This window comes from Oryzias melastigma, linkage group LG24, assembly GCF_002922805.2.
Source record: "Oryzias melastigma strain HK-1 linkage group LG24, ASM292280v2, whole genome shotgun sequence".
NCBI classification, from domain to species: domain Eukaryota; kingdom Metazoa; phylum Chordata; class Actinopteri; order Beloniformes; family Adrianichthyidae; genus Oryzias; species Oryzias melastigma.
In genome coordinates this window covers 24,216,653-24,227,992 of record NC_050535.1, presented here as the reverse complement: position 1 = coordinate 24,227,992, position 11,340 = coordinate 24,216,653, and the positions used below count along the sequence as shown (strand labels likewise).

General features: G+C 44.5%; 1 protein-coding gene across 6 annotated transcripts; it reads right to left on the bottom strand.

Moving 5' to 3' along the window:
- Positions 1-3,637: 3,637 nt before the first annotated feature.
- On the bottom strand, positions 3,638-10,844 carry stx7l (syntaxin 7-like). 6 transcript variants are annotated; one of them, XM_024291561.2, is made up of 10 exons: positions 10,722-10,844; positions 8,883-8,975; positions 8,725-8,794; positions 8,014-8,104; positions 7,806-7,943; positions 6,452-6,495; positions 6,288-6,378; positions 6,135-6,207; positions 5,018-5,100; positions 3,638-4,928 (listed from the first exon to the last, which is right to left on the bottom strand). In XM_024291561.2, the coding sequence occupies exons 2-10, from the start codon at positions 8,965-8,967 to the stop codon at positions 4,833-4,835; spliced, it is 771 nt and encodes a 256-aa protein (XP_024147329.1). In that variant the 5' UTR covers positions 8,968-8,975; positions 10,722-10,844; the 3' UTR covers positions 3,638-4,832. The 6 variants fall into 6 exon arrangements, with proteins under 6 accessions (XP_024147329.1, XP_024147330.1, XP_036066480.1 ...); XM_024291562.2 differs by lacking the exon at positions 10,722-10,844 and adding an exon at positions 10,645-10,714; XM_036210587.1 differs by lacking the exon at positions 10,722-10,844 and adding an exon at positions 10,134-10,636.
- Positions 10,845-11,340: the final 496 nt, after the last annotated feature.

Genomic DNA, 11,340 nt, shown 5'->3' with positions numbered 1-11,340 from the left:
TCTTGTTTCCACTAAGTCGTATGGTCCAGAATTGTTTGCGTTTCCATTGTAAAACTGAACCTATTAAACTGAACCGAACCGTACCTCTTGGGGGCCCCCATTAGTGTAGGTCCATTGAAAGTGGAATGGAAAGGTAGGGGCGGGGCCACTGTAGCCATCTGTTGATAGGCAAAAAGTGATGAAGATTTTAGAAAGTAACACTGTAGTGCTCAATTAAGCTAACTTTTCCAACGTTTGTGAGCTCTCGGGTTTTTGTGGTTTCCTACGTACTCTTTTGGTCATGAGTCTATATTGAAAATGCAGCTCCTGGATGACCTCTATTGCTTTTCTCGTTGTCATACTACAATGACGTAATGACACGCTAGCGGCCTACACCACGCGTACGCCATGAAATCAAACTGCTCGGTGGAAGCGAGGCTTGCCAGAAATAACTGGACCGTACCGTACCGGACCAGACCGCTCGGTGAAAATGAGACTTTACAACCCAAGGTAAAAGAGGGCAGTTTAGAGAGAAAAGAAGACGATAACAGAAGGGGATAACATAAAACAACCAGGTGTAAATAGTGATCTGAAATGGGCGGGGCCTGTCTACACACTCAGTTGTGACAAACATACCTGTTGGCTGAAATAGTTTTCACATATAAACAAGTCACACGTACACGTCTGCATATAAACCCACACATGTAAAGCCTTTCATTCTGTCACACAAACTATTAGTGCTAAGGTGAGCTGACACCTGTGCTCAGGTGAGTGTTTATCCTTTGCTGAGGTGGATGGTGATGGAATGTACTCAGGGGGAGAGCGCCCGGCCATCCCTGCACCAAGACCCCTCGCCAAAGTCGGAACCAGGACCCTCCCTACACCCTCCATGAGGCTGCGGAGGGAATCCCGGCCAACACCCTGAACAGGGCGTGCAGGATCCCCTCAGAGGCCCCCTACGCCAGAGAGCAGGAAGGCACAGGAGCACAGAGAGTGCAGGTTTTGTAGCAGGGTCTGCCAGTGTAATCTTTTTTCTGACACAAACCATAGGTGTGTCGCTGCGGTTACAGAGGATTTGGGTCTTTGCAGTGGAACCGCTGGATGCATGTGTTAGCTGGTGCTGGACATCACTCAGTTTTTACCCAGTTTCCTGTCACCAGGGTTCCTTTTTTCCTGAGTGTCATTGGTTTTCTCATTATGAAGGACTTTCTTTTTGGACTGTTGATGTTTCTTTTCATTAAGAGGCTTGTCTAGTCCAAGTGTCCTTGGGAAAGAGACTGAACCCCACCTTGCGTCTGGTGGAAGATTGGCACCAGTGTTCGGCAGCAGAGCCACCATCAGTGTGTGAATGTGTAACTGGGACTGTGACTGTAAAGTGCCGTGGGCATTCAAGGAAGGTAGAAAAGTACTACACAAGTGTACACCATTTATTTGTATAACATCTATACACGTGTTCGAAGTTCTTTAAAGAAAAAAGGACAATTCAAGCGCGTCCATAAAAAAGAAAAAACTATTTAATCTGTTTCAATAATGAGAATGACAATGATAACTGAAGTGTTTCCTAAAAGAACTAAACTTGTGTCTTTAAAATGTGAACATGCAAGGACCACTGCACTGAATTTCGTTACTATAGCAACTACTGTAGTAACCATGGAAACGCTTGTGAACATTTTAAAATTTATCACACATATTGTGTAAAAATCATTTTGCAATTTTCCTTTTAAATGCTGTAACTTTAAAGGGTTTTGTATTATAGAATTGCATTTTCAATAAAACTTAAATACAGTTTCAGTGAAGGACAAACACGTACGATCAATTACATGTTTTACTGCACAAAACCATCAGTTGTTATGATCCACTTCACTCCACAGCATTCCAGTAATTACAGCCAATGAATAACTGTGCATAAACGGGACCAACCGATTACATGAAAGGGTTTGCAGCGTAAACATGTTACAGTTCAATTTCGTGATTGGTCAAACTAGGTCTCACATCACTTCAGAAGTCTCACCTCATGATCTGCAGCTCCAGTAATGATAACAGTCCTGTTACCCAGCCCCACCCCTCTGACTGGATTTTCACATTTTGGGGTGGAGTCAGCCTCCAACTTCCCTGTTTGGTTACCCTTTTAAGGGGTCATACCATGATTTTCTTAAACCTTTCAGAGTGAACTATATCCATATATACATATGATCATATATTACATTTGGACCACTAAAAACCAGGATAAGAAAAAATATATAAATATATTTTTTTCATTTAATTTTTTTCTTGAGCAAGACACTGAACTCCACAATGCTCCTGCTGGTTGGAGTGTGTAGATGTGTATGTGTGCTGGGGTGACTGGGACAGTAAGTATACACCATTTATCATAAGTTCTCCCTGCATTCTCCACTTAACCTTACAACCTTAAATTAAACAGTTTGGGACAGAAAAACCTCCAGGCTTGCTGTCAACTTGGTGATAAATAGATGTAACTGTTTTTAGTCAGGGAACAAAAGATGCAGACACAGACATGTGGGGTCACCTTCATGATGTTCTGCTCTTGTAAAAAAGTCTATCTGTAACCACCACTACTGCAGAATAACTCAGTCCCACTAACTCTGCTGTATCTTCTGTCTGTATCCTCGTGTCCAGAAAGACACATACTGCTCAGGTTGCTGCAAAACGTGATTTGATGACTCTTTGACCTGACCAGGACTTACCCTGCTCCTCTGATGTCCACGTTAACCATTCTTTATGCCTTGTCCAGGAAACCTCTGGGTTCTTCATCACAAGGCTTTCTAACTCCAACACCGAGTGTTCTGGCATGTTTGATCATATAAGATCTGACAGGATGCTCACATGAGCGACAATTCTTTGAAGTAACGTCATTATATATGTATGAAAACCTTCCCTAACCTCCCTTTAATGTCATTAAGCATTACTTTAAGTTGTACTTCATCAATATTTTAACATTAAGCGATTGTATCTCAATGCTCAGACTTAAAAATGGAAAAGAATAGTGTCATGCAGCTAATGTGACAGTCATCTTTCTTTAAAGTCGAGACATTCCTGCTTGGCTTGATGCATGAAGCTGTTTGGACTTTTCAGTACACAAAGTTCAAGCTGATCAATACTGCAGATGACATCAATGTTCCCTGACAGTTCATTTGCATTTGTGTCAAAGGCGAAGGACAAACATTTTTAATGGCAGTACAGTCTGCCTGTGGGCTCCTCACAAATCCAGAAACTCCAGCTCCTTTGACAAATCAAAGCTGTCTCTTTCTTAAGCCAAATAAGTGCAGCAAAAGCTCTGCCCCCGTCTGGCAGGTTGGAGGTATTGCTTCTTTCTGTTCTTCCACTGGGCTAGACTCCATTCTGACATACATCTGATCACCATCACCATGTCAAATCTTTCAACTGAAAATTAAGTTTTGTTCTCCAACTTCACTCAACACTGACTTTCCTAAAGTTTCTCCATCATTTGGGTTTAGTGTCTCCTGAGTTAATCTGAAGAAACTCAAAGGATTCTAACCCATAAAATGATTTTATAGATTTACTCAATCATTTAATTTTCAGGCTAAAGCTACAAACCAGAAGATTTTAAACTGAGAGGTGAACAAACCTTTAAACTTAGGAGGTTTTGTATGAGTATGTAACAAATGAAAACGCAACATTTGAAGCAAATATGATGATTTATTAAGGGTCACATGAGTTCAGAGCCACGTCTCACTCACTGGGAATGACTCGCATGTGTGCTGTAATGGGAATGTGCTGCATGCCACATATGTGTGTTTAATCTATGAATTTGTCTAAAGTGCACGTGAGTTCACCGTCAGCATTTTCTGAATTAGATTAGATTAATATTATAAAACAATTGAGCCAAACAGCCGACATTCCTCTGATAGATGAGATTAAATGTTTCCTCACACTTTCTTTGGTTATGCTTTTGCTCTTTTCTTTACTCAAGTCTGTTTGAAAAAATCAGAACAGAAACAGGAAAGTGATTTATTTGGTAAAGTCTGTTCGGAAACTGTGAAAAAGGAAGTTTTGACATTTTGTTTAATGTGCTTTAAATCACATGTCTGATTCCATTAAAGAAAAAAACCTTATATTTGCACATGGAAGTCAAAGAACTTGTTGTCTCTGCTGGTCTTAGTGTCTCTGCTGCTTTTGGTTTCAGCTTTCATCTTTTTATTGAACAGATATCCACTTATGATACTCAGATATTTTTTAAGGCACACTTAAAAGAAACAAAAATCTCTGAAAATGACTTTTCTCCAGTCTCCACAGCTTCTCTGATGACAGTTCAAATGTGCCCATTGATAGAACGGATGGACAGCTTGTTCTCTCAGCAGTTTAAAACAAACAATCAAATCCTCCAACAACAAATTCACGTCCTATACTTATGTGACAAAATATCAATTCAGAATATTTCTTCATAAATCTGCAGGAGGTGCAGGCTCTGATCATACAATCAAAGTCTAAATTCATTACTTTAATGCTTCATTATGTAATTTAAGGTTGCTCAAACGTGCCCTGATGGATTATACAGTGACACTGAACTATGTACCTAACTCCTGTTTATTTGCAGGCCTGAGTCAGCGTTTCTCAGCTGATAACAGCAGGCAGCTGCAGCAGGAAGCATGTTCAGCTTCAGTTTCCACTGCTTCATAGTTCAGCTTTAGCACCTGCCAGCTCTGCCATCCTGACAAAGCCTTTAAGACAAACCATGACTCAGCATAATTTCTGAGAGAGTTTGGCAGCACAGTGTGTACAGTCCTGTCAGCAAGGAGCGCTTTTCTCAAAAAATATAATCTAATCAAAGAAGAGGAACGACGGGTCAGAGAAGAGAACGTCTGCAGAGGCCGTCACTGTTTAGTGGCTCCCCAGATGATGAGTCCGATTACAACCGCAGCGATGGCCAGAACCACCAGCAGGATGCAGATCTTCTTCCTGGAGCTCCGCTGTAGGCAGAGAAGGAATCATGAGAAACGATGACAGAGAGAAATCCTTTCTCCTTTCCTGCAGATCGACTGCAGAAGCTCATCTGTACCTGGTAGTCTGCAGCGCGGGCCAGCTGCTGCGTGGCACTCTGGACATTCACATCTGCCGACTCCACATTGGCTTCTATACTGTCTGCAAAATAAACAACGCAAAGATTAATTTCCAGCAGAAAAGGACATGAGGATTAAGATGGTGTCCACCAGCAAGCACAGGACGACAGTCTGTCGGGCTGAGGCCGAGTTAAAACAGGAAACACTCCACAGAACAGAGGCTGAAACTGAGCGAGGAGCTGCAATGATCCGGCTCAAGTCCAGACTTCTCCCAGAAGGAAGTCAAGATGAGACCGTTTTCACTACGAGGGACAACTTTCCCAACCAGAATGCAGGTTGTTCAAACGGCTTTCATCTGTGAGGGCTTCACTGTAAGGTAAAAGAAATGAGGTTTGGGGAAGAGCGGTTTGCTTCAACAGATAACAACGGCTAAGCAATGATCCCGCCTGGATCAGGTGATCATAAGCAGATGGTCGTCACAATCATGTCATGTTTACAACACGGTGAAAACAGCGAGTACAGCGGAAAATAGGTTTGATTTTGAAAAATGAACCGGATGCACTTTACACTGGCTCGCATGATTTCAGGTTTACGTCGTTAATAGTCCCAACTTCACAAAAGCTCGCCTGAGGGAACAATTTAAAGCAACGAAGCGGGTACAGAGCGCCGCAGAGGCCGGACTGGACTGGACAGGTGAGTACCGGAGCCGGACTGGAGGCAATGTGAGCCCGAGGTCATCATTCTCAACCCTCAGGTCTGAAAGCATCTGTCTTTTCATCTGTCAGGTCAGCTTCTCACATCTTAATAAAGTTAAAAGAAGAGTCTTGTTTCAATGAAAAGTCTTTATTCTGTCTTGTCAGAAAAATATTCTTATAATATTTTAAAAAGCAAAATAATCTTAGTCTGAGAAAACATGCCTCAGTGGCGAGACTTTGTTTTTCTTCAAATGAGATTTCTTGGTAAGAACATTTTTCTTTCACTGGCAGATTTTGATGGTAACTTGTAGAAAATCTGCCAAAGGGGTGAGAATTTGCTCCGTATCTCTCTCCGGGACGGTTTTTGCAGAGTAAAACAGCAGCAGCTGCATCTCTGGAAGACGAGCTGAGGGTCACTCACCTATCATGTCCCCCTGCTCGTGCACCATCATTCCAAGGTCCTTAAAGATGTCGTTGATGTCTGTGATGTCCGACTGCAGGCACAGAGAGCCAGTCATGTGCAGGAGCTTTAAAAGAACCCTCACCACACAGACAGACGGGTTCTGGGCCGGACCTCCAGCTGCCTGATGGAGGACTCTCGTTCCTGGATCAGCCTCAGGTCTTCCTCTGTGATGGCTTCAGTCTCAGTCTGGACCTGGGAGTAACTGCAGACACACAACATGGCTTCAATATTACAGCCGCCACAGAGGGGAGGACAAGAACCGCCCCTCAGCTCACCTTGGAGGAAGATGTCCAAAGCTGTCGTCAGGCTGACCTCCCTGCTGGAGACAATTCACTGATCAAGTCTCTAAAACACCTTCAGCTGCAGAGGAACTCAAACTGTTTTAGTGCAGGACTGACAAGTTCCTGTTTCTGAACTCTGGGATCAGAGGATTCAGTCTGTGAGGAAACTGTCCACAACAGCCACACATCAACTGACAGCCTCTCACTCCATCTGAGAGCCAAGAAGAGCACAGCCATCCTAGCCCCACGCTTACACCGCCAGCGTCACGGCTCAGTTGCGTGCGCCATAGTCTTTTCGTAACATTAAAAGTGCGAGAGGAACTTCTACTGCAGGCGTTCACGTCCTGCGTCTGAGGACTGACCTCTGCGTTGCTGCACATCTGTTTCGTTAGGTTTAAATTTTGACGGACGCCGCAGCTGATCGTCATCACTTTCTGTGAAGTTGGGGCTATTCACGACTTAAACCGGAAACCACGCGAGCGAATTTAAAGTGCATCCAGTATATTTTCAAAATAAAACGAACTTTCCACTGAACTCGTTTCAGCGTGTCGTCAACATTACGTAGTTTTCGTGTTACTCAAAGTGTGTTGTAGCACAGCGTTGTCAGTCATAACCATGGACAACGAGAAGCTGATCATAGAGATCCAGCACTACTCTGTCTGGGCTGAGCTTTCACAGGCTGGAGCAGCAGCCAGTGTAAGCCATCGGCTGTAGCTAGTCCACTCCCACAACGCAACGAAGCCTTGACGCTAGCGGTGTAAGCGAGGGGTTACTGTGCATGACGGGCAGCAAGGACTCAAAGCCATCAAGAAGAAGATTCTTCTTTACATAAAGACTTTCAATATACAGAAAAACCAACCAGCAAAAGGTTCATGTTTCAGGAGCTGGATCTGAAACAGGCTGAGACAGGCTCACCCGTTCACCTGTTCACCTGCTCACCTGCTCACGTGACCATCTGCACATGAACAGGAAGGACACTTTTACTGACACTCATGCTCTCCTGAACACACCTGTGAACCAGAGACGCACCGTTTCTCGTTTCTCCAGCTGGAATGAGGTCATATTAGGACTTTGATCAGATGGAGCTGCATACATCGCACATCTACGTCTGATCGTTCACCCAAACTCTGAGCAACCCCCTCATGGCTACAGCTTCACTCTGACTGAGGCTGACGGTACAGAGCAGCTGAAACTGAAGCCATATGGGAGGCGGTGCTGTTCAGAAAGAAGCTGGGATGTTTCTGTTCCTGGAACCCGTGACATTCAGCTGAGCCGCTCCAGAATGAGCTCCATCCAGGTGAACCCCTCCTTCACAGCGGTCCCACAAATGACAGAGGGGAATACGAACCGACAACCTGGATCCAGCTCGAACTCGAGCCACAAACTCGCGCTCCTTATCGGCAGCCTGCCGTTGCGTCTTCTGGAAACTGTTTAAAGCTGCAGAGAAGTCATTGAGCAGCCGCTCCTTCTGCAGCTTCCTCTGCCTCTGCAAACACAAACACAGCTGATCACTGGAGTCTGACGGGATGAGCGCGTGACGCTGAAGAGCTGCGTACCTGATCGGGCCCGACGGGGAGGGCGCTGAAGGCTTTGATCTGCTGGTCGGTCTCCTTGGCCAGCTGGTTCCCCTGCTGCTGTTTCTGCTGCCTGAGAACCAGAACCGTCCGTCAAACGTCTTACTCGTGGAACCAAAGCAGAAATCTGACAAATCCATTACTCCTGGAGTGGAAAATGATCGCTAGCTAGTCCAGAATTCTAAAAAGATCTATAAAAACATTTATAAATGGTAAAAACAACCTTTTAACCTTAACCCACTGATGAAAGAATAGAACTTCCTTTCATAACAGCAAGCATCCCTCATGTGTGGACGAAACAGGACTCACTCAATCAAAAATCCTTTATTACTCCCACGATGGGGAAACTCTCAGTGGTGGGCAGCAGCCGCTGGACGGCGCTCTATCTATCTATCTATCTATCTATCTATCTATCTATCTATCTATCTTTAGTAACTGGGAACATCTTTGAGAGAGTCCATTTAATTTGAACTTTTTGAGTCGATTCTTTTTTTTTTTACATCATTTTATTTGCTAAATGTATTAATGAATTAATGAATTATATGTTAAAATAAGAAAGACATGGAGTTTGCTTCCTGCCCTTCATGAGAATGTTTGATGTGTGAGTGAATGAACTAAACAAATGTCCTTCAAATGCATGTGGTGACAGTCCAAAGACAGAACCTATCGGTGATGGACCGGGTCATAACTCACAGCTTCTGTCTGAGCTGGCTGCTGTCCTGCTCCGTCCCCAGCAGGGTCACCGTCCTCTGCAGCTCTGAGGCTGGAACACAGTCAGAGCTCCATGAGTTCAGAACCTGCAGGGTCCAGTGGGTTCAACATGTCCTCAGGTCTGTGTGTGTGAGCATTACTCAGCTGTGTGATCCTCTGTATGTTGGAGCTGATGATCTGAACCAAAGCGGCGGGCTCCTGTTGAATCCCAGCCTGGTACGCCATGATGAGAGCTGTGTTCACACAGAGAGAAACGTTTATGTCCACTTTAAAAGTTCCACTCTGGTCATCTTTGGATCTTTTTTCAAAGCATTCCCAGTTGTCTTTTAATGATAATTTTAGCCAAAACCAGATAACCTGTGTTGTTTTCTAGGACATAGTTTCTGCAGAGCAGCAGGAGTTCATCAGATATTCACCTCTGAGTCGTGGGCGGGACTACTGGCGCCCCACTTCAAATCACCCATCTGTTTACCCTCTCCCACCATCTTACAGCCCCTCACACCCCCAAGTTAACATTAGCGGTGCCACAATAAGCACTATCAGAGTTATCCAGCCGTACAGTTCTGACCCAGATTCCAGTTCAGACGAGGAAAACACAGACGTTCATGGATCTGTTTATGATCAGAATGGAGCGGAGCAGGAAGCGACATTTCCACAATCTTTTACAAACAGCTACTTTCATCTGCTCCTTAATTCACTAAAATACGGAAAAAACACCCCAAATCCTGCAGGTTTAGGTCTAGATGATTTTATATTGTTCTTTGCTGAGAAAAATGCTACAAGAACATATTAAAAACACCATTTTCACTGGAGCGGGTCTTCACAGACTGAACAGGCGTCTGCGTTCTGTTTTATCTGTCTGCTTAAACACCATCTCTGATGGAAATGGCGTCTTTAACATCTTCTAGTTGCATGTTTCTCATGATGGAGGACATCCATACAGAAGATCCAGACTAAAACTGTTTCTGAGTATCTCTTTATTCAAATGTTTAGGCCCCGCCCACAACTCAGAGGTAAATGTGTGTCGATTTCCTGCTGCTCTGCTCTATGGTTTAGAAAATGACACCATCTTTTAATTTTGGCCAATAACAGCATAATCAGAGTTAAAAGATCTCTGGGAACAGATTCTGCTCAGGCTGTGATCTGCTCCAGATCTGCTCACATGGATCCACCTGTCCTGTTGTCCTGATCCTGTGGATCAGGAGGGAGATCCCTGCACTGTCATCAGCATGTGTCTAGTATAAGCACAAGTCTGATGTCAAAACAGTATTTGGGGAGTAGATGCAGAATCGAGCTTTGATTTATGGAGGCTCTGAAAACACAAAGAACTAACGTCGTTTCTCTTCTCACAGCAAATCCTTAAACTTTAAAAGCTCCAAAAACAAACCAACTGCAGGAGAAGCTGCTGCTGCAGTCAGACCTGACAGTCCAGCTGAACACCCCATCATGGCCCACAGGCCCCTGGCTGGGGCCGGAGCCCCCCCTCAGGGTCTGAGCTGCTGCAGCTGCAGAGGGGGCGTGGCTTTGGTCGCAGGTCAGGCAGCTGCTCGCGCGCATTTCCGGGTCCTGGTCTCCGCAGTGACGCGTTCTGGACCCCCCAGACCCCCTCAGCCAGGACCAAACGCGCGTGCCCGTGCGCCCGCAGTGGATCGTGGTGCTGTACTCATTCCAGCTGCCGGAATATGCGGAAATCAGAGGACTTTCGGAACACGGCGCGCGCGCGTGTCCGTCCGGAACCGCGGCTCACTTTCGGAGTTTCTGTTCTAAAATCCCGAACTTTAAGCTTCAACGTGACGCCTTTTAAAGTCATAAACACCACCACAGACAGCGCAACCGTCCACCCCCCGCCGGTTCTCGGGACATGTCGGTGATCTTCCTCAGAAAGTGAAAGCGACCCGTCACCCGCGTTTGGGTCTGGATCCAGCCCGTGACCCGCAGCAGAACGGACCGGCTCGTTTCTGGGATCGTTTGGACTTTACCTGCGTTCAGACTCGGAGCTGCGCCGTTTCCTGAGTCTCAGCCACTCCCCGGTCACATGACATCCCCGGGCCCCTCCCTGCTGGAGCCGGGGGGCCCGGGGGGCCAGGGGCCACGCCAAAGATTTTTTAATACTTTATTTACAGCTAAGTTACGTCGCATAGAACTGTGATGTCATCAGCAACAACATAACAACAACCACAATTACCAGCACAACATATAAGCCATATATAGAACAACATATAAGAGACTTAACATGATAGTACACATAAACATAAAAAACATAAATAAAAAAAACTATAAATGACAATTTAACTTTTGTTAGGTGTTCTCATTAAGTTTGTATTTCTTAACAAAACTAATTCATTTCAAGCTATTTTTCTTTTTCATATAATTAAGTGACTGAAAATGAAAACAGAGCTCTTTGTGAAAAGTACTAAAAAGTGTTTTGGTCTTCAAAAAATTATTTTTTGTGAATAAAAAACTTTCCTTGCTGTAGCAGGACATTAAGAATGATATTTTCTGCTCTATTAGAAATCACCACCCTGAATAAAACATTTTTTACATCCAAATGAACTCTAGCTGCAATTTTAGAAGAAAACCAAAAACAAAACTCTTCCA